Consider the following 25,293-nt stretch of genomic DNA (forward strand, 5'->3'; position numbering starts at 1 on the left):
GGGGTGGAGGAGAGAGAACAAATCCCCTGCCCCAAGTAGTCAACATTGTTAAGAGGAGATACTTCAGCTCATCAGTGAAGAGGCCCTGAATTACATGACTGACCTAAAAATACCTTTTAATAGTTTCATAACACTGGGGAAAGCAATTTTGTTGTCTTAAATCTGTGACTTGTTTTCAACTAACTTTTGGCCTCTGGATCCAAAAATAACCAGAGTTTTTGTCTATCACATCAACTTTTTAAGCTATAGGATACCCTCAAAAGTCATACAATTATGCATATAAAGGAAAGGGAAAAAAACTTACCAAATATACTGTTTGTAAAGAATAGTTTTATTCATACAAAGGCCATAATAGTTACTGCAAGTTAAATTGTGTTCATACAAATAGCTTTTTTAAATATCAAACGGTGATTATACATATTAAGGTAAAATGTTTTCTTATAGCTTTTTCTGAAGTGTTTAATCTGTGGACATTCTCGCTTGATGCTCCAACAATGGTCAGCCATCATATGTACATCGCATCGCCCTTGATATCGTACCTCCATCGCATCTACCTTGATACCATACCTCCATGACCTTCAAATCTTGGTGGAATAGATCACCCTGCTCGTCACTGACTGCACCAAGATTTTCTGGGAAGTTAGCAAGATGGCTATGTAAAAAATGCAATTTGAGGCTCATGTTGCCTAATTAACTATATTACATATATAAGGTATAGAGAAAAAACGACGTGGTAGAAGAAAACTAACTAGTTTTGAAACCAGCATACCTAATTAACTATAAAAAAAGCTCAAAAATCAAACTCAATAGAAATTGTTTTACAAATTGTTCCCCAGTATAATTGGTATTTGTTCTACAAGAAGCAAGCCCCCCTCCCTCAAACCCTCACCTATTCCTAATTGCTGGAGGCAGGAGTTGATTCTTCTCCCCTCTCCAGTTTCATGGCTTAGTGTGGATTGTGAAAAGGTGAAGAAACAAAAAACTACAACCCACTCATAAACATTAATTATGGCTGCAGTCCTACATCCATTCCCACACAGCAATAGATCTCATTGAATTAAACAAAGACCTAGCTGGAACACGTCGACATTGCTAAGATTTAAAAACATTTCTACTGGAAATTTCTTGCAGACTTGCCCTTGTGTGAGGCTGCTGCTCTAGTGGAAACTGCAGACACGGACAGTCTGTGCAGTGGGTCCCCCCCCCTTCCGACAAGCCCTGAGATTTCCTGGAGGCCTCCCATCCCCAGTTCTCAAAGTTTTCACTCTGCCTCCTGGGAGGATTCATCCCACAGTAATCTATTCATCCCAATGTAGCCTTTTCAGCCTTATGATAATTAAAACAACAGAAGATAACGTATGTATGTATGTATGTATGTATGTATGTATGTATGTATGTATGTATGTATGTATGTAATTTGAGAGGTTAGGGAAAGGTCAGAGTACCCATAAATAAATATCTGTTGCTGAATTATTTGTAATTGTATTTCTTCTGTTCAGCTGCATATCTGTTTTTAGAATAACAGGAATAACAATATTAAAGTATCAAAGTTTTGAAGCAAAAAAAAAAAAATGGGAGCGAGAAAGCCACCCAATCAATGACTACCGCAAACGCGTCGGCCTCCTCCTCCCGGTCAGCCCACCCCCATGATGACGTTACAGAGGAGGAGCAATCGGATTCGCTCTCTTCTGCTCCGGAAGAGGTGGGACTAACGGGAGACGCTTACGAGGTGGGGGGGAGGAGCTTGCTGCGTCGACGGAGCTCCTTCAGAGATGGGCAAGAAGGAGCGAGGTAGGTCGTGTGCGCTTTCTCGGGAGGCTCCTCGGCTTCGTCAACCCTAGAATTGGAAGCTGTTCTTTGCTTTTGTCCGGGATGCCAAGTCTCGTCTTCGGTTCTAACGCCGGTTCTCTTTATGCTTACAAATCGTGACGCCCAGCTGGCAGCTTTGTGGCAGTGATGCCTTTAACCATGATCAGGACATCCTCGTTTGTGATACATTGGTGCTTCATCTACTCGCTTTATTTATTTCCCCTCTAAAGCAAGACCTTGTTTTTGCTTGCACACTCGTCACTCTCTCTCCCCCCCCCCCCTTGCTATAACCAAGAATAAGCTATTCTGTAAGTGCATATTTTCCCATGGAAAATTTACACATGCAGAATATATGTATGTATGTATATATATGTGTGTGTGTGTGTATGTATATGTGTACACACACACACATATACATGTATATTTCTGCTCAAAAAAAATAAAGGGAACACTCAAATAACACACCCTAAATTTGAATGAATGAAATAATCTCATTGAATACTTTATTTTGTACAAAGTTGAATGTACACAACAGCATGTAAAATCAGTGTTGCTTCCTAAGTGGACAGTTTGATTTCACAGAAGTTTGATTTATTTGGAGTTATATTGTGTTGTTTAAGTGTTCCCTTTATTTTTTTTTTTGAGCAGTTGTGTGTGTGTGTGTGTATGTACAGTATGTATATGTATGTATGTATGTGAATCATGGCAAGCCCTTTAATAAGATTTAAGATGCAGTATTTCCTGGGATGGTTTTTTAAAAAAAATTCCTCTATTTAGAAAAAAAATGTTGGATTAGTATGCCTAACTTTGCCTTAATCTAAAGCAGTGGTTCTCAACCTGGGGGTCGGGACCCCTTTGGGGGTCGAACGACAGTTTCACAGGGGTCTCCTAAGACCATGGGAAAAGACAAATTTCCCATGGTATTAGTAACTAAAACTTCTGTTCTGGCACCTTGGAACATATTTTTACAATCCAACGAATCAGGCATTTATAGTGGGTGTGTCCCTCTGACCTTCCTGTCAATCAGCTTAAAGTTCTGTTGGGAGAATTGGCACTAGACTTATGGTTGGGAGTCACCACAACATGAAGAATAATTAATAATAATAATAATAATAATAATAATAATAATATATTAGATTTGTATGCCGCCCCTCTCCGAAGACTCGGGGCGGCTCACAAAAGAACTGTATTAAGGGGTCATGGCATTAAAAAGGTTGAGAACTACTGATCTAAATGAAGGCTGGTAACAATAGAATTCTTTATTGAATAGAATAGAATTCTTTATTGGCCAAGTGTGATTGGACACATAAGGAATTTGTCTTTGGTGCATATGCTCTCAATGTACATAAAAGAAAAGATACACTTGTCATGAGGTACAACACTTAACAATTGTCATAGGGGTCAAATAAGCAATTAGGAAACAATATTAATATTGATTAATATTAATTTGTACAGCTATCTGCTTTCTCCTTGAATGTAGGAAGTGAGACGAAGCCTTGGAACAGCTAAAGCAATCTTTGCCAGTCTGTTTACCATAAAACTACTTCTGAAACTAGTAAAAAAAACTCTTCTGACATTCATGGTTCCCTCAAAGCTTTGCATTAAGAAATGGATCCATTTGTGTTGTTGTGTGGCTGAAGGGAAAACAGTTGTGGAACTGCATGTGTGTTTAACTACGGATTGGGGTTCCAGATAAGAAGAAATCGAAAAAGCGCCACTATGAGGAGGAAGAGGAAGAAGAATATGACCTTACAGGCAAAGAGTCCCAAGAAGCAGTTCCATCAGCTGCAGGGAAGCAAGTGGAAGAATCTGGGATCAAAGTTGATGAATATGGTGCAAAAGACTACAGGAACCAGATGCCACTCAAAGCTGACCATTCCTCCCGCCCATTGTGGGTGGTAAGTTCATTTAGATGCACTGCTTTTTAAAACAGTTTTGTTCAAAGAAAGGACACACGTAGCTTATTGTTTCTTAGTCTGCTAGCTTCTTTGATTGGATTGTGTGATTATTTTACTATAAGGGTTTTTAAATTGTTTTTAAATTGGATTTGTACACTGTTTATTTTGTTGTAAGCCATCCCGAGTCTTCAGAGAGGGGCAGCATACAAATCTAATAAATAATAATAATAATAATAATAATAATTATTATTATTATTATTATTATTAATTAGATTTGTATGCTGCCCCTCTCCGAAGACTCGGGATGGCTCACAACAAAATAAACAGTGTACAAATCCAATTTTAAAACAATAAAAAAAACCTTATAGTAAAATAATCACACAATCCAATCAAAGAAGTTAGCAGACTAAGAATCAACAACAACAACAAAACAACAACAACAACAATAATAATAATTAGATTTATATGCCACCCAGTGTAGTAATATTATTATTATTATTATTATTATACATGTAAACCTATAAATAGTATCTCTATACCTGTTGGGTTTATGAATGAGACTCTGTATTTCACATTATACATATTCATCTACAGTATTTTAAAGAAGCTGGAAGGAATATTTGCTGTAAGTTAGGCCCTTGCATTAGGATAAGATACCTGATTTTTTGGTGATTTGTATGGTGAGGGAAGAGAGGATTAATAACAAAAGGTCACCCATGCAGGCAGAAGGACCACTTTTGCTCTGTGGATGAATTTTCTAGGATGTTACATCAAACCTTTTATTCATTCTTTGGGTAAAATATCATTCTTTATGAAAAATATCACTCTCTTCTCCAGATGGTTTGGAAATGCATCTTTTGAATGACTCTGTTCAAAAATCGCCACCTCAGCCAGCATAACCAATAATGAGAGATGCTGGGAGCTGTACTTGATAATCTCTAAAAAGGCCACATGTCCCCTCACCTCTCCACTAAAGCAGAAACACAATTACATTCACAATTAGGGTGAAATTCTTTTCCTTGCATCATGCTTAACAGCTTTGGTACATGTAGTTATTTAAGTTATCTTCACAGTGTTTGTCTCTTCTCTAGGCTCCTGATGGCCATGTTTTCTTAGAAGGCTTTTCACCTGTCTACAAGTATGCCCAGGATTTTCTTGTGGCTATTGCTGAGCCAGTTTGCCGACCTACTCATGTCCATGAATATAAACTGACCGCTTATTCCCTCTATGCTGCTGTCAGTGTGGGTTTGCAAACCAGCGATATTACTGAATATCTACAAAAGCTGAGTAAGACTGGTGTGCCCGATGGGATCATTCAGTTTATTAAGGTACACTGTAATTCATTATCTAATTGCATGTTCAGGATATAAAGGCTGGATGCTAGGGGAGGGGGGGCAGAATAAAACATCACAAGAGATACTGCATCTTCTCTTGTGGTTGGTTTTGGCGCAGAGTTTCATGGCGAGAATTATTTTGGAAATCAAAAGAGAAATATGGCATATACTTTAATATTTACATTTGATCATTTACTTCATAACTGAGACAAAAAAGGTGCAACTAGAGAAAAGTTGGTTCAAGATAGATATAAATGGCTTGGTTTTTTTCATGGTAATAAACCGATGCTCCCACTTGCTGTTATGGAACATGGCCAAGATTTTACAATGCAAAGCAAACTTTTGGCCGTTTCTAACCTTAAAAAAAAATTTCATCTCTGATAATACCCTCTAGAAGAACACAGTTGTTGCTCCTGTCCATTGCACTGTAAATGTTCTTTTACTTTGCCAGTAAATGCTAAAATATGGGCACAGGTGGCAAAATCTGCTTTAGAGAGTTGTTATGATGAGTTTTGCTAAACCATCCTTTCCCAACTTCTGGGTCTCCAGAAATATTATAGCACAAATTGTCTCCATCTGGGTGATACGTAGGCATTTTGATATAATGGATTTAAAGAGTGCTAAGTTGGGAGAAAGTATATGAAATCATATGGTCTAAATCAATATTCATGGCATTTTTTAATGAATTGCAGCCAAACCTTTAGTTTTGATTTTCTTTTCTTATGAAATAGTTTTCTGTTGTCACATAATTCTATATAATAATAATAATAATAATAATAATTTATTAGATTTGTATGCCGCCCCTCTCCGAAGACTCGGGGCGGCTCACAACAAGCGATAAAACAATATTGTACAGGCACAAATCTAATATTAAGAAAAAAAACTAAAAACCCTATCAATTTAAAAAACCAAACAGCACATACATACCAAACATAAATTATAATAAGCCTGGGGGAAAGGTGTCTCAAATCCCCCATGCCTGGCGGTATAGATGGGTCTTAAGTAGTTTACGGAAGACAAGGAGGGTGGGAGCAGTTCTAATCTCTGGGGGGAGTTGATTCCAGAGGGCCGGGGCCGCCACAGAGAAGGCTCTTCCCCTGGGGCCCGCCAGACGACATTGTTTAGTCGACGGGACCCGGAGAAGGCCAACTCTGTGGGACCTTATCGGCCGCTGGGATTCGTGCGGTAGTAGGCGGTTCCGGAGGTAAACATGTATATATGTAATACAAATAGATTTTATGCATCTGTTTCTAATTAATATTATTATTTTGTAGCTATGTACTGTTAGTTATGGAAAGGTGAAGCTGGTTCTGAAACATAACAGGTAAAGAGTTACTTGTATTATTATTATTATTATTTTTAAGTTACAGAGTATGGCATTTTCAAATGTGTACCCTGATACTAGTTTTGGCTTTGATAAAATGTCAGTTAACAATCTTGGTTTTTCATAAGCTGTTTACCTTAAAATATCATTGGATCAGAAACATATGCAATATATTTTGAGGGCAAATGTCTACACAAATAGGAGTAAAATAGAATCAGATATACTGTAGGTCCAAACAAACAAATATGTGATGTAGCTACAGAAAAAACAAAGGGACTAAAACCAAAATGCAACAAACGCCCAAATTCAAATAACAGAATAACTAGAGCTCACCAGTGTATGTGCATTCAAATTGTAACTTGTTAACCCAAGGCTTGTGGTTTCTTATGTAGGAATGTGGCCATTGTCCCTTTAAGGATTATAGTCAGATATAAATTATTTGTGTTTCTCCAGCTGAATAGCACATTACTTGAAGAAAATGGAAAAACCTATAGAAACACGTTTCTATAGAGGAAGGTGTTAAAATAGTAAACAATTATAACATTTGTGGAATTAATTATTTGTATAATTTCCTCCCCCTCCCTTTTTTTTCCCTTTTAAATTCTTGCTAGGTATTTTGTAGAAAGCACCCACCCTGAAGTCATTCAGCAACTTCTTCAGGACCAAGTTATTAGGGAATGTCGCCTGAGAAATGCGGAGGGGGAAGAAACTGAACTCATAACAGAAACATTCAAGAGCAAATCTGCAGTATGTTGAGATTATGTTCCATGCCTTTATGTAGTGTGGGGTCTATTTGCTTTACTCTAACTATATCTGAACAATTATGTCAAATCTTTATAAGAATTCCTTTTCAATATGGTGAATATACCACATATTTTTGTGTCTGTTTTCACTACTATTAATCCTTAGGGAAGGATTGATTGATTGATTGATTAATTGGATTTATATGCCACCCCTCTCCAAGGACTCGGGGTGGCTTACAACATAAAAACAATATAGATATCCTAATCCAATTAATTTAAAAACTAATTAATCTAAAACTCCTGTGACATTAAAAATCAATCATTCCCATTCACAGAACAAACTTACATTGCATTCATTGGCCAGGGGGGTAGAATCTAATGGCCCGATGCCTGGCGACATAAATGAGTCTTCAGACTCTTGCGGAAGGCGAGGAGGTTGGGGGCACTGTGAATCTCTGATTCTGGAGGGCCGGAGGGCCCACAGAGAAGACTCGTCCCCTAGGCCCGGCCAAACAACATTGTCCTCTATCTGGCCTCATTTTTCTCTGCTTAATTGAGAATTCTGTCTACTTTAGATTTCTAAGTCTGCTGAAAATAGCGGACCATCAACTTCTCAAGGGGCAGACAGTCAGAATAAACCAGATGTTCCTGCTGACTTATTTGAATTTTATGAACAAATGGATAAAGATGAAGAAGAGGAAGAGGAAACTCAAACTGTGTCTTTTGAAGTGAAGCAGGTAAATATATGAATTTACTTATATCTTACTATCCTAATAGGGTTGATATTCCTGGAGGCGTCTGTAATATGGTAAATGATTTAGCTTTACTAGATAAATGGTCTAAGCAATGGAAACTGCAGTTTAATGTTTCCAAATGTAAAATAATGCACTTGGGAAAAAGGAATCCTCAATCTGAGTATTGTATTGGCAGTTCAGTGTTGGCAAATACTTCAAAAGAAAAGGATTTAGGGGTAGTGATTTCTGACAGTCTCAAAATGGGTGAACAGTGCAGTCAGGCGGTAGGGAAAGCAAGTAGGATGCTTGGCTGCATAGCTAGAGGTATAACAAGCAGGAAGAGGGAGATTATGATCCCACTATATAGAATGCTGGTGAGACCACATTTGGAATACTGTGTTCAGTTCTGGAGACCTCACCTACAAAAAGATATTGACAAAATTGAACGGGTCCAAAGACGGGCTACAAGAATGGTGGAAGGTCTTAAGCATAAAACGTATCAGGAAAGACTTAATGAACTCAATCTGTATAGTCTGGAGGACAGAAGGAAAAGGGGGGACATGATCGAAACATTTAAATATATTAAAGGGTTAAATAAGGTCCAGGAGGGAAGTGTTTTTAATAGGAAAGTGAACACAAGAACAAGGGGACACAATCTGAAGTTAGTTGGGGGAAAGATCAAAAGCAACATGAGAAAATATTATTTTACTGAAAGAGTAGTAGATCCTTGGAACAAACTTCCAGCAGATGTGGTAGATAAATCCACAGTAACTGAATTTAAACATGCCTGGGATAAACATATATCCATCCTAAGATAAAATACAGAAAATAGTATAAGGGCAGACTAGATGGACCATGAGGTCTTTTTCTGCCGTCAGACTTCTATGTTTCTATGTTTCTAATAAAAGTATATGGGGTATGAACTTCTTATAAAATAATAACATCTTATTTTTGATGTGATGAGATGTCGGCTTATTTAAATCTTTTCTTCCCCAAATACCGTGTCTCTGTGCCTAGACTTCCATTAAATTTGTAGCACTTCAGGCTATAACTAAAACCAGCCTTAGTAGTATTGTATAACTGCAACACATGTCCATGAAAGAAATCAATCCCAAACACTCTAGTTTCTCTGGTGATGTAAAAATTGAAGGCTGATCAAAGGAATGGAGTGAAAGTACATTTATATAGCTTGTTTCTGTTTAACAAAATAAAGTTATTCCTGTGATTTTTGTATGCTGACTCTAAGCAGCTTAAAAAAGACAGTACGGCTAGGTGAGATTGCATGGTAAAGAATAAACTTTTAAAGGAATTAAATCTCTAGTGAAAAGCTTAAAAATGATTGAATGCAAGATAGTTTAAATAGATAAAGGGGCCTGGGGCAGTAAGTTTTGAAAGATTTTTTGGCAAAAGTGATGTTCAAATACTGGATCTCAAACAAATGGATTGGGCTCTTGTGCAAATTTTGTTTAATATTAAAGAATGTAGATAATGTGCTTCTCCCCATATAGCCACTCTAAGAACATCTATTATATGTATAAACACCAAACATGATAAGACACTAGTATGACAATTCAACTAAATTAACAATTTCAAAATGAGAGGGTGCAGAACTTTTTTAATCAATCTTGCTGGAGTACAAAACAAAAATATATTTGCTTGAATAATTTGTAAAGCATTGCTTTTGTGACTCATGAAACATGGAAGTGTTTCTGGATTGCTCTAATGTGTGTGTTTTAGAAGAAAGTACAAGTACAACTCGACACCACAAACTTTATGGAAAACTTTCAGCATTTTCCTACAGCCTTAAATGAATAACAGAATAGAAGATTTGTAAAAGAACCTCCTACCTTTCTGTTTCCATTTCTAGGAAATGATTGAAGAGCTTCAGAAGCGTTGCATTCATCTGGAGTTCCCTCTGCTTGCTGAGTATGATTTCAGAAATGATTCTGTGAATCCAGATATTAACATAGATTTGAAACCTACAGCTGTTCTCCGACCATACCAGGAGAAGAGTTTGAGGAAAATGTTTGGGAATGGTCGTGCTAGATCTGGGGTTATTGTCTTGCCTTGTGGTAAGTGGACTCTGCTGAAATTGAATGTTCCTTAAAATTACCTGATTGAGATTAGATTCTGAGACAATACTGGTAAAAATAGCATTTATTTCACGGTATATCCAAATTTATTTCTTCCTCCTGTAGACTACTCATTTCAATATCTCTGAGCATCTCGTACAGAATTCTCACCTGATTTCTGAAGTTTCAGCAACAGAGTGGCATGAGTTGCTTTCAGACCATGTTGGTGTCTTTAAAAAAAAAATAAGACAAGGTTAAAATTTTCAAAGCTCTTCTCAGAGGGACATATTGAGCTCAATATTATAATATTTTTTTATCTGGATAGTAATACATTCATTGCAAAGCTTTGATAATTTTTTATTTCATTCATTACAGGTGCTGGCAAGTCGCTTGTAGGTGTAACAGCTGCTTGCACCATCCGTAAGCGGTGCCTAGTATTGGGTAATTCTGCTGTCTCAGTGGAGCAGTGGAAATCCCAGTTCAAGATGTGGTCTACCATTGACGATAGCCAAATCTGCCGGTTTACTTCTGATGCCAAAGACAAGCCAATTGGCTGTTCTATAGCTATCAGCACGTACTCCATGTTGGGACACACAACAAAGAGATCATGGGAGGCAGAGAGAGTGATGGAATGGTTGAAGAGCCAGGAATGGGGTCTGATGATCCTTGATGAAGTGCATACCATACCTGGTAAAGCTCCTCTTAATGACTATTGCTTTGTTCCAGCCCAGGTTTCATTACTGAATTATAGGCGTCCTGATTATCCTGAAATAGGTTGACGATACTGCTTTGTAAAAAGTAGTATGTATTTATAATGAATCTAACATGTAAAATGAAAGAAGTAATAGCATGAATGCTCAATTCAATGCATTTTTAAATATCAAAAATATACCTTTTTATTGTACTTAGTTTAATGATAATTGCTGCAGGTTTTTTTATTTTTTGGTGGAGAATAAAAAAAATCCCAGTATGGTTTAAAACTAGTTCATGGCTTTCGGATTTAGACATTTGCCAAGTTAGTAATGATTTGCCCGAATTGATACTACTGTAAATTTACTTTCTGTAAATTAAATTTCTATAATTTCTGTAAATTTAACTTGTGAAATGAATTGCATGAGGAAATATTGTTAAGTTGTTGCAACAAAACTGATCATGTAGATCAGGGTGTCAAACTCGATTTCATTGAGGGCCTCATCAGAGTTGTGTTTGATCTTTGGGTGGCTGGGTGGACATAGCCAGCTTGATGTCTGTTTTCAATCGTGATGGCCTCCTGCAGCCGTCTGCCAATGAAAATTGAGCTTGGCCGCCCCCCCCCCCCACTCCCCCGAGCTCTGTTTTCACTGGCAAAGACACCTTGGACCAGTCCTTTGCTGTTTCCAGGGCCAGATCTAAGCATGCCATGAAACGGATCTAAGCATTCCATGTACCTGATCCAACCCACAGGCCTTGAGTTTGACTCACCTGACAGAGATATATGTGTGGAAGTGAACTAAATACTTCTGATTTTAATGTAAGATTCTAAAATGGTTCTTCATTTAATATAACTCATGGCATGAAAGACTATATTTTTAAATACTCCTTAGGCATGATCTCACTTTTTTTTTGCACACTTTTTTCAGCAAAAATGTTCAGGCGTGTGCTCACTATTGTTCAGGCCCATTGCAAGTTTGGATTAACAGCTACTCTTGTCCGAGAAGATGATAAAATTGTAGACCTGAATTTCCTGATTGGGCCTAAACTCTATGAAGCCAATTGGATGGAATTGCAGAACAGCGGTTATATTGCTAAAGTCCAGTGTGCTGAGGTAAGGAATGTTTTGCTCAGTGCTAGCTGGGCTACAGCAAATACATTATCTAGCAGCAATATTTTTCCTCAGCTAACTTACAATTGGGGTATAAAATGCTGGGCCATTTGATACTGGAATTAAATTTTCTGTATGTGCATTGTTTTAGAGATCCTAGCTTGATTTGCCTGTATGTATGTATGTATGTATGTATGTATGTATGTATGTATGTATGTATGCCCACCATACCTACCTACCTACCTACCTCTCTCTCTCTCTCTCTGTCTATCTATCCATCCATCCATCTATAATTTCAGTTTTCTTGTTCTCTAGTTGCAGCACATTGCTTTTTTCATGCTTTTTCTGAGTCTTCTGTCTGAGGGGAAAATGTTCAACAGGGAAGAGAAACAAGCTTCTCTTTAGTCAGTTGTAGCTAGGGATAGAATTAGAAGTTGGTAATAGTTCTATATGGGTTTTTAAATACCGTAATTAGAAATGTTTAATAAGATTGAAAATATCTGCCTTTGTCTTATTTTTCCTGCTAGCATAAATACTTTTTTTTTATCATACAGTGTAATATTGTAATCCTTGTTACATTTCTGCTGTAAACCTATTGAACTATTCTTACTAAAATCTGTACTTTATTGGATATAATTGTAGGTTTGGTGTCCAATGTCACCTGAATTCTACAGAGAATATGTAGCTATTAAAACAAAGAAGCGGATATTGCTTTATACCATGAACCCAAACAAATTTAGGGCTTGCCAGTTCCTAATTAAATTCCATGAACGAAGGAATGATAAGATCATAGTCTTTGCTGACAATGTGTTTGCATTGAAGGAGTATGCTGTTAGATTGGGCAAGTAAGTATTCCTGAATTACAAATATTTGTGTGTTTCATAAGTGAAGCAAAAAAAGACTTCTTCCAGATTTGTGGCTTTGCATATTAAATCCTTAAAATCAACAGTACTACCTGCTACTTTTTATATATTTATTTGCATGAAATTACAGGAGTCAATTATCAAGCAGGGACAAAACGATTTCTTAAGTTAGAAAGAATTATTGACAAATAAGTTACAGTACTTTCTTGAGGTTGTTTCAGAAATGGTAAAATTCCTCAATTTAAAAAATGGATGCAAGTTACACAAGGCTCTTGCACTTTTTTTATCAACAATCTATTTTCCTACATGTACAGTTACGAGTACATACAAGTACAAACACATAACTTTTTGCAAGCAGAGGGATATACTGGGCCTTTAATAGTATTGAGGACTTCATTCCAGAAAAGGACAATAATTGGACAAATCTATATTTAATTGAATTTGATTGAAGTTATCTTAAAGCTACATAATACTCTCTGAGCTTGCTTGTTTTCTTGCAAGACGTTCCATATTCCCAAACTAGGTAACATTATAAGTGCTGGTCAAAATTTGCCATGTATTTTTTAGCACTCTAAAGATCAATTCTACATATACTGTAGTTAGCATTTGAAAAAACTATGCCGCAGAAGAGCAAGGTACCTTCACTGCCAGAATAGATTGCAGAAACAGAATTTAATACATTGTTCAAGTCTAGCATCAGGCAGAATATAAACTCAAAAGAGAAACTCCAAGGAAAATTGCTACAGTATGATTGTTTTATGTAATAATGTGTTTTTTGTTTCTTTGAAATTGTAGTTGTTGCTGTAGCTTGATCATTTTAGTAGTTTAGATTTATATTCTGCTTCTCCTCCGGTACCAGAGGCAGCATATCTGTTTCCCCTGTCAGTTTTCTCCTCCATATTTTCCTGCAACAATATCTATGTGAAGTGGGTTGGGATGAAAGAGAATCACCAACCTAGTCAGTGGGCTTTTATCAGTCAGCTAAAATTTCAATCTAAAGTGGCTTTGTAATCTGAAATAATTTTGAAAGCCACCTTTGAGGATATTTTAAATTATTTCATTAATACTGTAGCATATTTACTTGGTCCATGGAACTGGACCATGGAACTGGAGAGACAATCCGTTCTCAGCTTATGATTTATTTTCAAGCTTATATTAAGCTTGATTTCCCCCCCCCCTCCTCTCCTATTGGATATTAAATATATATTTCAAATTGGATGAATTTTTAAAAACATGTTTAACTTGAATTGTGTTAGCTTCTTATTTTATTTCAGTATGTCATATGAATTTGGCAGACACCTTAGATTGTATCTTTGATTGAATACTTCCACCATGCTGTGGCAGCATATGTTTACTTTGCAACAAAAGATATGTTGATTCTTCATTTTCACTGTATATCTCAGTGAACTATTTTGAGACCAGAACAATTTAATTCAAAAGTGCAATTTAGATGTGATCAGATATAAGGGGAAAGGGGAAAGAAGAACACAGCTGTTAAAGTACAAGTTCCTTGGTTCAGCTGAAGAAAATACCTTTTTTATTTTAACAGCTGCTTCTCTCCTTTCATGTAGGATTAGTAGATATATTCCGCCCACTGATCTGTTGAGTCATGAGGCACACATCAAGCACATAACATTTTACAACTGTCAGGATTTATTTCTGTGGCGGGAGGGGTGTCTGACAGAATGAATTTGTCTCCAAATGAGTGGGAATGCAATCCAGTGAACTAAAAATAAACGAGAGAAAAATGCTACAAAAAAAGAAAAGTTCTTCTATAAAAGTATAGCTTAATTACATAGTGAAAGCATATTGATGTGTATTTTTTAATCTTAATCATAATATATTTATAATAGATTGTATGATGAACCTGAATCCAAGAAGTAAAATGTAACTATTTGAACCTTTCTATGTATGCATATTGTCTCTTTTAGACCTTATATATATGGGCCTACAGCACAGGGGGAAAGAATGCAAATACTGCAGAATTTCAAACACAATCCCAAAATCAATACCATCTTTATTTCCAAGGTAATGGATGATGCTCTGCTTGATATTGGACTAAATGAGAAATGTTTAGCACTCATTTTGAAAAATAATCTGTAAATTATTATTATTATTTTTCATATTCATATGTTTTTCATTGTTGGCCACAAGCTAATATGCTTTACTAAGATTTGGTTATCTATGTTAATATGAGAATATATACTGCTCAAAAAATAAAAGGGGAACACTTAAACAACAGAATATAACTCCAAGGAAATCAAACTTCTGGGAAATCAAACTGTCCACTTAGGAAGGAACACTGATTGACAATCAATTTCATTTTGTTGTCAGCACATTCAACTTTGCACAGAATAAAGTATTCAATGAGAATATTTCATTCATTCAGATCTAGGATGTGTTATTTGAGTGTCCCCTTTATTTTTTTGAGCAGTGTAGCTTGTTTCCTAAAGGGTGCTTATGCATTTACAGGTTGGTGATACATCTTTTGATCTGCCAGAAGCCAATGTTCTCATTCAGATTTCATCTCATGGGGGCTCTCGAAGACAGGAGGCTCAGAGGCTGGGTCGAGTCTTAAGAGCTAAAAAAGGTAAATTGAGTCTTGTGTTGCAAGATTCTGTAATTTTAATGGAACCCTGAAGCATGAAAGTAATGTTATTTAGCTGACTAAGCACATACAATTTGCTATTGTTCTGTTTTGTCACTGTCAGCTCAAGGTCACAGGTTATATCAAAATTCAAAAGTAATTATAAAAAGTACTTCAAAAGGGGGCCATCTTTTTCTTGCCTAATCATTCTTCCCAACATTTAATAATTTTCATTTTTTTGAAGATACAGATTAGTAGATTTTAGATTAAAGAAACTTTGGTTATTCTGATTGAACTTTGATGGCAGCTTTGCCAAAATTCTAACACTACTGTAATATTATTTTACAATGGGATTAGGGCTTGGAGAAATATTCTTTCATGCCACACTATCCCAAAGGAAACAGAGCGATTGAGGTATTCCATTAGCAGCTTGACCAGTCAAAGTATAAAGTTAGCAATAATGACATCTGACGTGAGTATGAGGTGTGTTTTTAAAACTAATGCATATAAGCACTTTCTGGCTGAGTGTTTGCTAAAGGATTCCCAGGTGTTTTAGTGCAAAGTACTCTTTCCTCTAGACCCAAAACTAAGCCTCTGTCAGCTGTTAAATTACAACAAAGGGTAATTGTAAACACGTACTTGAACTTATAAAATGATTTTTTTTGTATTCTACAATTTTCCAAATTAAGAACATTAAAATTATGCTAACAAACTATTTGATAAATTACATCCTTTCTATTCTTTAAAAATGCCCCCCCCCCCTTTCAGTTTGGCATGTGATTGCCTGGTTTATATATAGATACCTAGTTGGCTATCTTGGGGGCTTCCTTTCTGCATCTTAACATTTTGTAAATGTAAACAATTCTTTTAATGTAAAAAAAAATGTGATAATGTCTTCTATATCATCTTTATTTTCAAGGAGGCCTCCAGGATTTCTGCTATAGGTCATATATTCTGCTATAGGTCATGTGCCAGATGGCTGGATTTTGCATTAAAGGGGGGGGGGAAGACTTACTAGAAATTTCCTGCAAGAAATCATGGTTTTTCAGCTGAGAAAAAAATGGGGTTTTCTTTCGCTAATCTCTACATTTAAATTTGGCAGAATATTGTTACTAATATACTTAATTATAGCATGCTAGGAAGTAACTTTTGTAGACAACAGAACTTGGTTTTTCTTGAAAGTTTTGACTTGTTTTGATGTAAGTTAATCTTCCATTTCTATTTTTTTTTCTTCAGGAATGATTGCAGAGGAATACAATGCCTTTTTTTATTCTTTGGTATCTCAGGACACTCAAGAAATGGCATATTCTACAAAACGTCAAAGGTTTTTAGTAGATCAAGGCTACAGCTTTAAGGTAATTCTGTTATTTGTAATTTACAGAATTGAGAATACAGAGCGGGCTTTAATCTTTCTAATGTTCAGTGTTTAAACTGTGTTCAAACTCGAGACTGTGGGCAGAATTTGAGAGTACTGCAATCCAATCAATGTGCCACTAGATGTCCAATATTTTTATTATATTGTAGCAACTGAAAACCAGTCCATTTTAAATTTATTATTTTAATGGAAATAGCTGCTGCATTATAATTATGTTTCTGCCCCTAGGGCAAATTGTATACAGGAAGTGCTCAACTGACAACTGTTCGTTTAGTGACTTTTCAATATTATAAGAGCACTGAAAAATGTGACTTATGAAAGTTTTTCACAGTTAGAACTTTTGTAGCAGCCCCATGATCATGTGATTAAAATTCAGATGCTTGGCAATTGGTTCATATTTATGACCGTTGCGGCGTTCCAAGATCATTTTTTTGTGACCATCTCACAAGCAAAATCAATGGGGAAGCCACATTTATTTATTTATTTATGTATTATTTATTGCTCCCCACTCCCTATCTTATCACAGAGTATCTCTGGGAGGCTTACAGTGATATATGCTATTACAACTTAAAAAGTTAAAATCAGACATTAAAACCAAGAACACATGGGGAGGGCAGGAGCGGAATGGTGGGGGGAAGTACCTTTGCTGGCATGAGTGGTATGGGCTGATCCTAGTGGGGTGAGATGGTCCCTCAAAGTAATATGGATTCATGCCATGTAGTGATCATTAAAAGTGATCATCAACACCTTGAATTGCACTTGGAAGCAGACTGTAACCCATGCAGCTTGCAGAACAGTACTCTTACAGAGGCCATTCTTGGAGCCCGCAAAACTATGGTACTTTTACTGCTGTATTCTACACCAGGTGTAGCTTCCAAATGCTTTTCAAGGGTAAATCCATGTAGAGCACATTAGTCCAGCCGTGAAATGACTAGGGACTAAATGATTAAAAGCAGGGAATCCTGGTCCAGGAGGGTCTGCAACTGATGCACAATACAAAGTTGTGTAAAGGTTCTCCTAGCCGCAACTGCTGCCTTTCCTCAAACAGAAGTTTGCAAGTCCAGGAGAAACCCCCCCAAGTTGTAGACTGGGTCTTTCTGGGGTAGTGACACACAATCCAGAGTCAAAGATGACAAAGTCCTGAATCCCGGAGCTCTGTGTATCCAAAGCCATTCGATCTTACCAGCGTCCAGTCAAAGCCAGATGTCCCCCGTAGAGGCTTCTATAGCCTCCAAGAACCGAGAGAGGATGGCCACAGCATCACTTGGGTCACCAAGAGTAGAAATATAGAGTTGGGTGTCATCAGCACATAGATTCATTTAGCAACTGGATTGCTAACTTATCAACTGCATTGATTTACTTAACAACTGTGACAAGAAAGGTTGTAAAAATGGGGCAAAACTCACTTAACAAATGTTTAATTTAACAAAAATGCTGGGCTCAATTGTGGTGGTAAGTTGAAAACTACCTGCATTAAATGCCAAAATTCTTTATCTGTATTAAGAAAGATGCTTGTACTAAAATAACTAAGGGATACACTTTATTAGTTTGTCATTTTATGTTGTACTTTTGGAATTTTTTAGGTGTTTGATTCAAATAAGGAGGTAATACAGAAGGACTGCATAGATAAGATTATACTCTTGTGAAAAAGTATAAAACAATCTTGTGGTTTCTATTAAGACACAAGGGCCCTTTGGTGAATTACCCAGACAGTTCAGATTTATTTTATGCATAGTTAGCTATTATTATACAAAAACTGGAAGTCTATACCATATTTTCAAACTAGAAAATATTAAAAGAAAATGTTCTTTTGAACTATAGCTCACTTCATCAGATGCCAGATTTTTACTGTCTGTAAAACAAGGCACACTCTGATAAAATCTGTGATTATTTTGTATTTGTAGAGTTCTGCTCAAAAATTTGGACCTATAATGTAATATAAAGTCAGTGACATCATCAACATATTGAACACTTTTTGTTCATCATTAGTGTTGCCCAGAGGTGGGCTGCTAAGGTGGAACGGTGACATGTGCTCGCCCCCGTGGCTCTGAGTGGTAGTGGAGTCCAGCGTGATTTTGCTATTGCACCTGTGCAGATAGCAAAATCGCACACAAAGACGCAGGTGTGCCCGTGTTTTGGCACAATTTTTTGTTTCGTGCGTGCGTAAGAAAAAAAACCTGCCAAAACACAGGCGCACCTGTGTCTCCAATTTTGCTACCTACACAGGTGCAGTACCAAAATCGCACTGGACTCCACTAGCACTCAGAGCCATGGGGGCGAGCACACTTCACCGTTCCATCTCAGCAGCCCACCTCTGGTGTTGCAATTATATAAACTTTTAAAATCATGATCTCCTTATCAGATGCTTATTGAAATGTACATATATTTACATTTCAATAATGAAAATTATAAAACAGCTATAAGAAGAAAGAACATTTACAGCTAAATTCATTTTATTTGTGAATGTTAGATGGGCATTTTACAGCTCCTTGAATCATTGATCCATGGCAAAAGGGGATTTTCCCAGAGTAACCCCCTGATAATTACATATGTTGTTCTATAGTTTTCAGAATATGATGGCAGTATGTGCAAAAAATAATAATATGCATTCCCAGATGAAAATAGGAAATGATCAACATAGGGATAAATCTTCCTTTCACACTTAAATGTACTTGTAGAAAAGCCTTAGGTTGTCAATAAATCCATAAAATCTGGTGGTTGCAGAGGATATTTAGTGAAAGTGCATTTTCCCCTTCATTTTAATCAATGAAATTACATGACAATAAATCAAGGAAAAAGTGACAAAATGACTAGTGTGCTGCAGCATTTGATAGTATGAGCCATGCCCTAGAACTGTGATGATGAACCTATGGCACATGTGCCAGAGGTGCCACTCAGAGCCTCTCCATGGGCATGCGCACCATTGCACGTGGTACCGAAAAGATATGCCCTTGAAGCATATGCAGTATGAGCTAGTTTTCCAATAAAACATTTCTCAATTTTTAAAATTTCCCAAGTAAGATTCAGTATAGGCACTTTGCCCTTGAGACCAAACAATGGTAGAATGGAGTGGAAGTGGAAGAGTAGAGTAGAGTAGAATAGAATAGAATAGAATAGAATAATACTGTCTCTTCCTGTTTCCAGGTAATTACTAAACTTGCAGGTATGGAAGAGGAAGAACTTATGTTTTCAACCAAAGAAGAGCAGCAGCAGCTCCTCCAAAAGGTTTTACAAGCTACTGACCTGGATGCTGAGGAAGAGGTGGTTGCAGGAGAATTTGGCTCAAAGTCTCAGGCAAGTAGTTATTATGTCAAGATCTCAGAGTCGGTTTTGTAAGTTGGGCGCAATTTAAATCACATAATTAAGAAGATTTTATATAACAGGAAAATTAAATATAATGTTCCAATCTTTTTACAATTTTACATTTATCACTCAAGGGAATGTTTTGGCTTACAGCCTAGGATTTTTCCTGTCTGCTACAGTGGTATTAATGGTACAATGGTATTAATCCCCAAGGTCCTTCAGGTTTTGTGACAGTCTACCCAACACCATTGTACAGGTGATCCTTGACTTATGACAGTCTTGGAAGTGGGTGTTTTACAGCCAGGGGGGTGGGCTGCTGCCCGGATGGGGGGGGGATGCAGTGGGGTAGCAAAAATAGAGCTCCACCCCAGAGCACCCAATTTGCACTGAAAGATGTTGAAAGAAAATGCAGGGTGTCCTGCATAAGCCACGCCCACAGTGTGGTAGTAAATATTTTGATAGCCCTTCACTGTTTATAGCCCATGAAGCATTTCTGGACATTGTAAAATGTCTCTTCGCTCTCAAGTGGTTACATGGCTGCATTTCAGGTGCTTGGCCACTGGGTCACATTTACAACTGGTTGCCAAGTGCCCCACAATCATGAATGCTACTTGCAGCCTTCCCCAGAGAGCCAATGGTGGATGTCATCAGGGAAGGTTACAAGCAGAGACTATAGAGGGGAGTAAAAGAATTCCACGGACTGCAGGAAAGAAGCTAAAATCTTCTGCAGCTCTTTGTGCAGCTCACTGAAGAATACCCCCAGTGCACGAAGAGGGGGGGGATTATTTGGCAGGCTGCAGGAACATTTGAAAATGAGGGGATTACTTGCCTCAACTCCGCGCAGAGCTAAAATCCTTCCACAAGCAGTTCTTTTCCTTGATCTGCTTAATGACCTGGGAGATTGCAACCTAGAGTGCCAAGATTGCGGTTCTTGAACAAAGCACTCACATAGACAATTGCTTAATCACCTCACTCAGTGGCTGAGGATTAGGGGGGTTTTTTTAATCCAACTTTTGCTTCTGTGGAGCCTCAAAGATAATACCATAGCTTGTAAGATTCTGATCTTTGTAGGTATAGGTACATCACAGAATCTGAATATCTTTTCCAAATACTAGTCTATGACAAATTTCTTGACTGATTAGTTCTTTACTGAGTCTATTGAGTCTAAATGACAAAAAGCCATCTGCCATTTCCAGTACTTTTGTCAGTTGTTGTATCTGATAGCATTTGTTTGCCTTTCTTAATCTCAGTCCCATTATTTTTCATTCTTTTTCATTATCACTACTATAGCTTGCAGATGCTTGCTTTGTCAGTTATCAGAATAGTGAAATCAGCATAGCAGACCAGTAAACATCATAGTTGTTTATGTTTGTTTCTCAAAATATGTTTGTTTTACACATTGCAATTTATGGAAGGTCTTCCAGTTAATAGGAGAATGTAAACAGGTACATTAAGTAGAGCATTGAGTAGAAATGCTGCTCAGCCCATAGCAGCTTAAATTCAGCTTAAATTCATTTTTGTAACCTGACTTGTTTCATAATTACTCTAGACCAGTGTTTCCCAACCTTGGCAAACTTGAAGATATCTGGACTTCAACTCCCAGGATTCCCCAGCCAGCGAATGCTGGCTGGGGAATCCTGGGAGTTGAAGTCCAGATATCTTCAAGCTGCCAAGGTTGGGAAACACTGCTCTAGACCATACAAAAGTTTTTTAATTATTATTATTAGATTTGTATGCTGCCCCTCTCCGTAGACTCTGTTTTCCCATGAAGTCTTTCAAAGTAACATGGAAAGGAGCATACTACGAATTTTTTTTGTAGAATTCCCTCTTTTTCGTTCAGCTTGTTTATCACTAGCCTTCTCTTGCATTGAAGGAACTTTTCCATTTCATAACTTAAATTTTGTTGTCTATACTAATTTAGTTGTTTAGGAATGGATTTTATTCAAATCCTGTGATTTATCCTAGCTGCCTGTGCTCTAATCATATTTTATCTGTAACTTTTATGTGAAGGTACTTAGCTGTGACCAGGTGTTTAAATGTAAATACTCTGTCACCTGAATTTGTGCATGAAAAAGGCTGTAGTCTTATTTATAAAGTGTAATGTCCTTTCAAATGCCATTTAAAATTATTCTAAATGTATTTTATATGTCTTTTAATTTTTGATTGGGAGCAGCCCAGAGTTGGTTCAGTTGATTGAAAGATGGTAGCTATATAAATGCTTTAAATAAGTAAATAAAATTAAAATGTTATGTTCTTTTCTAGATATCCCGACATTATGGCACAATGAGTTCCATGTCTGGAGCAGATGATACAGTTTACATGGAATATCAATCCTCACGAAGCAAGGCATCTTCAAATAAACATATTCATCCACTTTTTAAACGGTTTAGGAAATAATATAAGGAAAATGCATTATATCTCATCCTATAAAAAGAAATATTAAAATTTCATATTTCATAATTAAGGAAATGGAATAAGCAATTTGCTCACAACTGAAGATAATTATTTCAGTATTCTATATTCTAGGAATACTAATAACTTTATTTTTATTTAACAGTTTGAGATACTTAAGAATATTTGTGAATGTGTTTTATATTTATATTTGTAGTAAGAAGATCATAAAGGTGTAAATACTTGAAAGCATTGAATAAAAATATTCTATATTAAAAGATTCTCATCTCCCTACCCCTGATTTTATTCTGGTGTCTTAAAATGTACTGTATAGTGGTTTAGCTGGGCTGTTGGGGCTGGGATGTGGGAAAAGTATAAAGCTGAGAAAATGTTATTGGAAAGAGTTGTTGGAAAGACTAGGGATGAAAAAAGGGTAGAAATATTTAACCATATGCAGACTTCTGCTAAGGATACTTTTCTTCATCCTTCAGAAAAATTTCAGAGTTGTACTAGGATTAATTCATTCTATTTATGTTCTTAAACTGCAGTAATGGGTAAAAAAATTACGCAGTGCATTACTCACTATACATGGTGTACAAATGTTAGCATTTCAGCTTATTTTAAATCTTTAAATCCATCACTGCATAACTCCCATGATCTCATATTAAAAATGTGTATTTCCTTTTCTTAATTAGAAAGTGTCAAAGGACAAGATGTCATTTTGACATGACTGCTGAGTTCATTTGACATATTCTCCCTAGGTGGTGTTTGATAAATAAGTATACAACAGAAGTAATTAAATTGAAAGTTACCCAGCTGTCAGAAAAAGGCACAAAGACAAACATGAAGAATGACTGTCACTATGACTCAAGCTAACATCATCAAGTAAAACAAATTAAATTTTCCCTTCCCTTTTGCTTTAGTGGGAGGAAGCTTGGGATGTGATCAGTCTTAGTAAACCCTGTAATAACAATTGCCAAGATTTAAAAAAACTTGGTAGGTTTTGAGTTCTAAGAGTGAAAAAACAATTACAAAAGCTGCTGCCCAACAATCATTACTCACACACAATTCCTGTTGATTTCAAAGAGTTCTGCCTTAATAGTGATTGAAAGGGTGAGACCTAAACTGAGAGACCATTATGAGATTGCAGAGGAAAAAGATAGTATACCTTCTGGCTTTATCTCTAATACAAATCTATTAGAAGTAAAAGGACTTCCAGCAATTTATTATGAGCATGGCCATATGGTATTGTTGCTGTTCTGATAATTATCTTCAGTATATCTATGTTTCAACAAACAGGTCTGAAAACAGTAATCACAACCATGTTTAGATTGAGATTAGTTATGAATAGCTACTCAGTCACACACAGATATACCAACTTGAATAAATGTTTACTTTGAAAAATAGCATGTTCAAATAAACAGACTAACGCCATACACATAATAGTCAGAATAACAATCCAAATATTAAATACATAGTCTTTCTTACCAGTTGTCTTTGTTATAGAAATATAGAAGATTGACAGCAGAAAAAGACCTCATGGTCCATCTAGTCTGCCTTATACTATTTTGTGTATTTTATCATAGGATGGATTTATGTTTATCCCAGGCATGTTTAAAATCAGTTACTGTGGATTTACCAACCACGTCTGCTGGAAGTTTGTTCCAAGGATCTACTACTCTTTCAGTAAAATAATATTTTCTCACATTGCTTCTGACTAACTAACTAACTAACCTCAGATTGTGCCCCCTTGTTCTTGTGTTCACTTTCCTATTAAAAACACTTCCCTCCTGAACCTTATTTAACCCTTTAACATATTTAAATGTTTCGATCTTGTCCCCCCCCTTTTCTTTCTGTCCTCCAAACTATACAGATTGAGTTCATTAAGTCTTTACTGAAAATGTTTATGCTTAAGACCTTCCACCATTTTTGTAGCTCGTCTTTGGATCCGTTCAATTTTGTCAATATCTTTTTGTAGGTGAGGTCTCCTGAACTGAACACAGTATTCCAAATGTGGTTTCACCAGCGCTCTTTATAGCGGGATCACAATCTCCCTCTTCCTGCTTGTTATACCTTTAGCTATGCAGCCAAGCATTCTACTTGCTTTTCCTACCGCCTGACTGCACTGTTCACCCATTTTGAGACTGTCAGAAAATGGGTGAACAGTGCAGTCAATAAATGTCTAATATTATTGTCTATACAGGTAGTTCCTAATTTACAAGAGCTCATTTTTGTGATTGTTTGAAGTTACAAAAGCACTGAAGTGATTTAGGAGTGGTTTTTCAAATTTACGACCATAGCAACATGCCTGGGATCATGTTATAATCAAACAAAGATATCAAGCTTAAACACATTTTAGCTGTAATACATAACTACAATGCAGGGTATGCAGATAATTACAGAGCAAAGGTAACAATGAGTAGCCATTAACAGTGAGATAAAGAGAGACAAAGAGGGTGATTCAGAGAAATAAGCTATAAACTCTAGCTCCCTCTTATGGCAGTCTGCAACACCTGCAGCCAATATATTGCCAACCCAACAGTTATGGACAGAGTCCTAACGTGATAAGAAAATAGAATTGTGGATAGTGGCATAAGCTAGTTTTTAAATATTCTTCCCATTTTGAAGTCTGAGGCCAATTATAATTTGGTTTTTTTCTTTGGATATGGTATTGAAATACTTTGGTAACTGCAGTGGATATATATACAAAACTAGGCACAAGAGTAAAGCCCAATTCTAATAGAGATAATAATTCTATTGACAATTTTTGGAGGTACTGCAGCTGAATGATTTGTCTTTTCTATTATCCTACATCTAGAATGTAATCTCAGGAAATGAATGTTATCCATCAATTTATGTCACGCATTATTCCAATTTGTCTTGGGTGGTTTAATAACTTTGATATATCAAAGTGGACATACTCTTAAAATTTGAGCTCAATAAATTTCCTGAATTAAAAAATGACTTAACTATTTGCAAGATAGTCTCTTATGAAATCCTTAATGTTTAGATTGGATAGTACCATGTCCACAAATGGGATTGCAATCAAGCAATAGATC

At 36.5% G+C, this 25,293-nt stretch overlaps 1 protein-coding gene across 1 annotated transcript; it reads left to right on the top strand.

Annotated features, from left to right (window-relative positions):
* The first annotated feature begins 1,688 nt into the window (after nt 1-1,688).
* ERCC3 (ERCC excision repair 3, TFIIH core complex helicase subunit) lies at nt 1,689-22,514 on the top strand. Its single transcript, XM_070729854.1, has 15 exons — nt 1,689-1,791; nt 3,502-3,707; nt 4,799-5,035; nt 6,316-6,365; nt 6,977-7,112; nt 7,684-7,845; nt 9,710-9,914; nt 10,290-10,604; nt 11,534-11,718; nt 12,358-12,560; nt 14,510-14,606; nt 15,051-15,168; nt 16,402-16,520; nt 19,685-19,834; nt 22,106-22,514. The coding sequence occupies exons 1-15, from the start codon at nt 1,773-1,775 to the stop codon at nt 22,238-22,240; spliced, it is 2,337 nt and encodes a 778-aa protein (XP_070585955.1). The 5' UTR covers nt 1,689-1,772; the 3' UTR covers nt 22,241-22,514.
* Nucleotides 22,515-25,293: the final 2,779 nt, after the last annotated feature.

The sequence above is a fragment of the Erythrolamprus reginae genome, chromosome 1 (genome assembly GCF_031021105.1).
Source record: "Erythrolamprus reginae isolate rEryReg1 chromosome 1, rEryReg1.hap1, whole genome shotgun sequence".
NCBI lineage: Eukaryota > Metazoa > Chordata > Lepidosauria > Squamata > Dipsadidae > Erythrolamprus > Erythrolamprus reginae.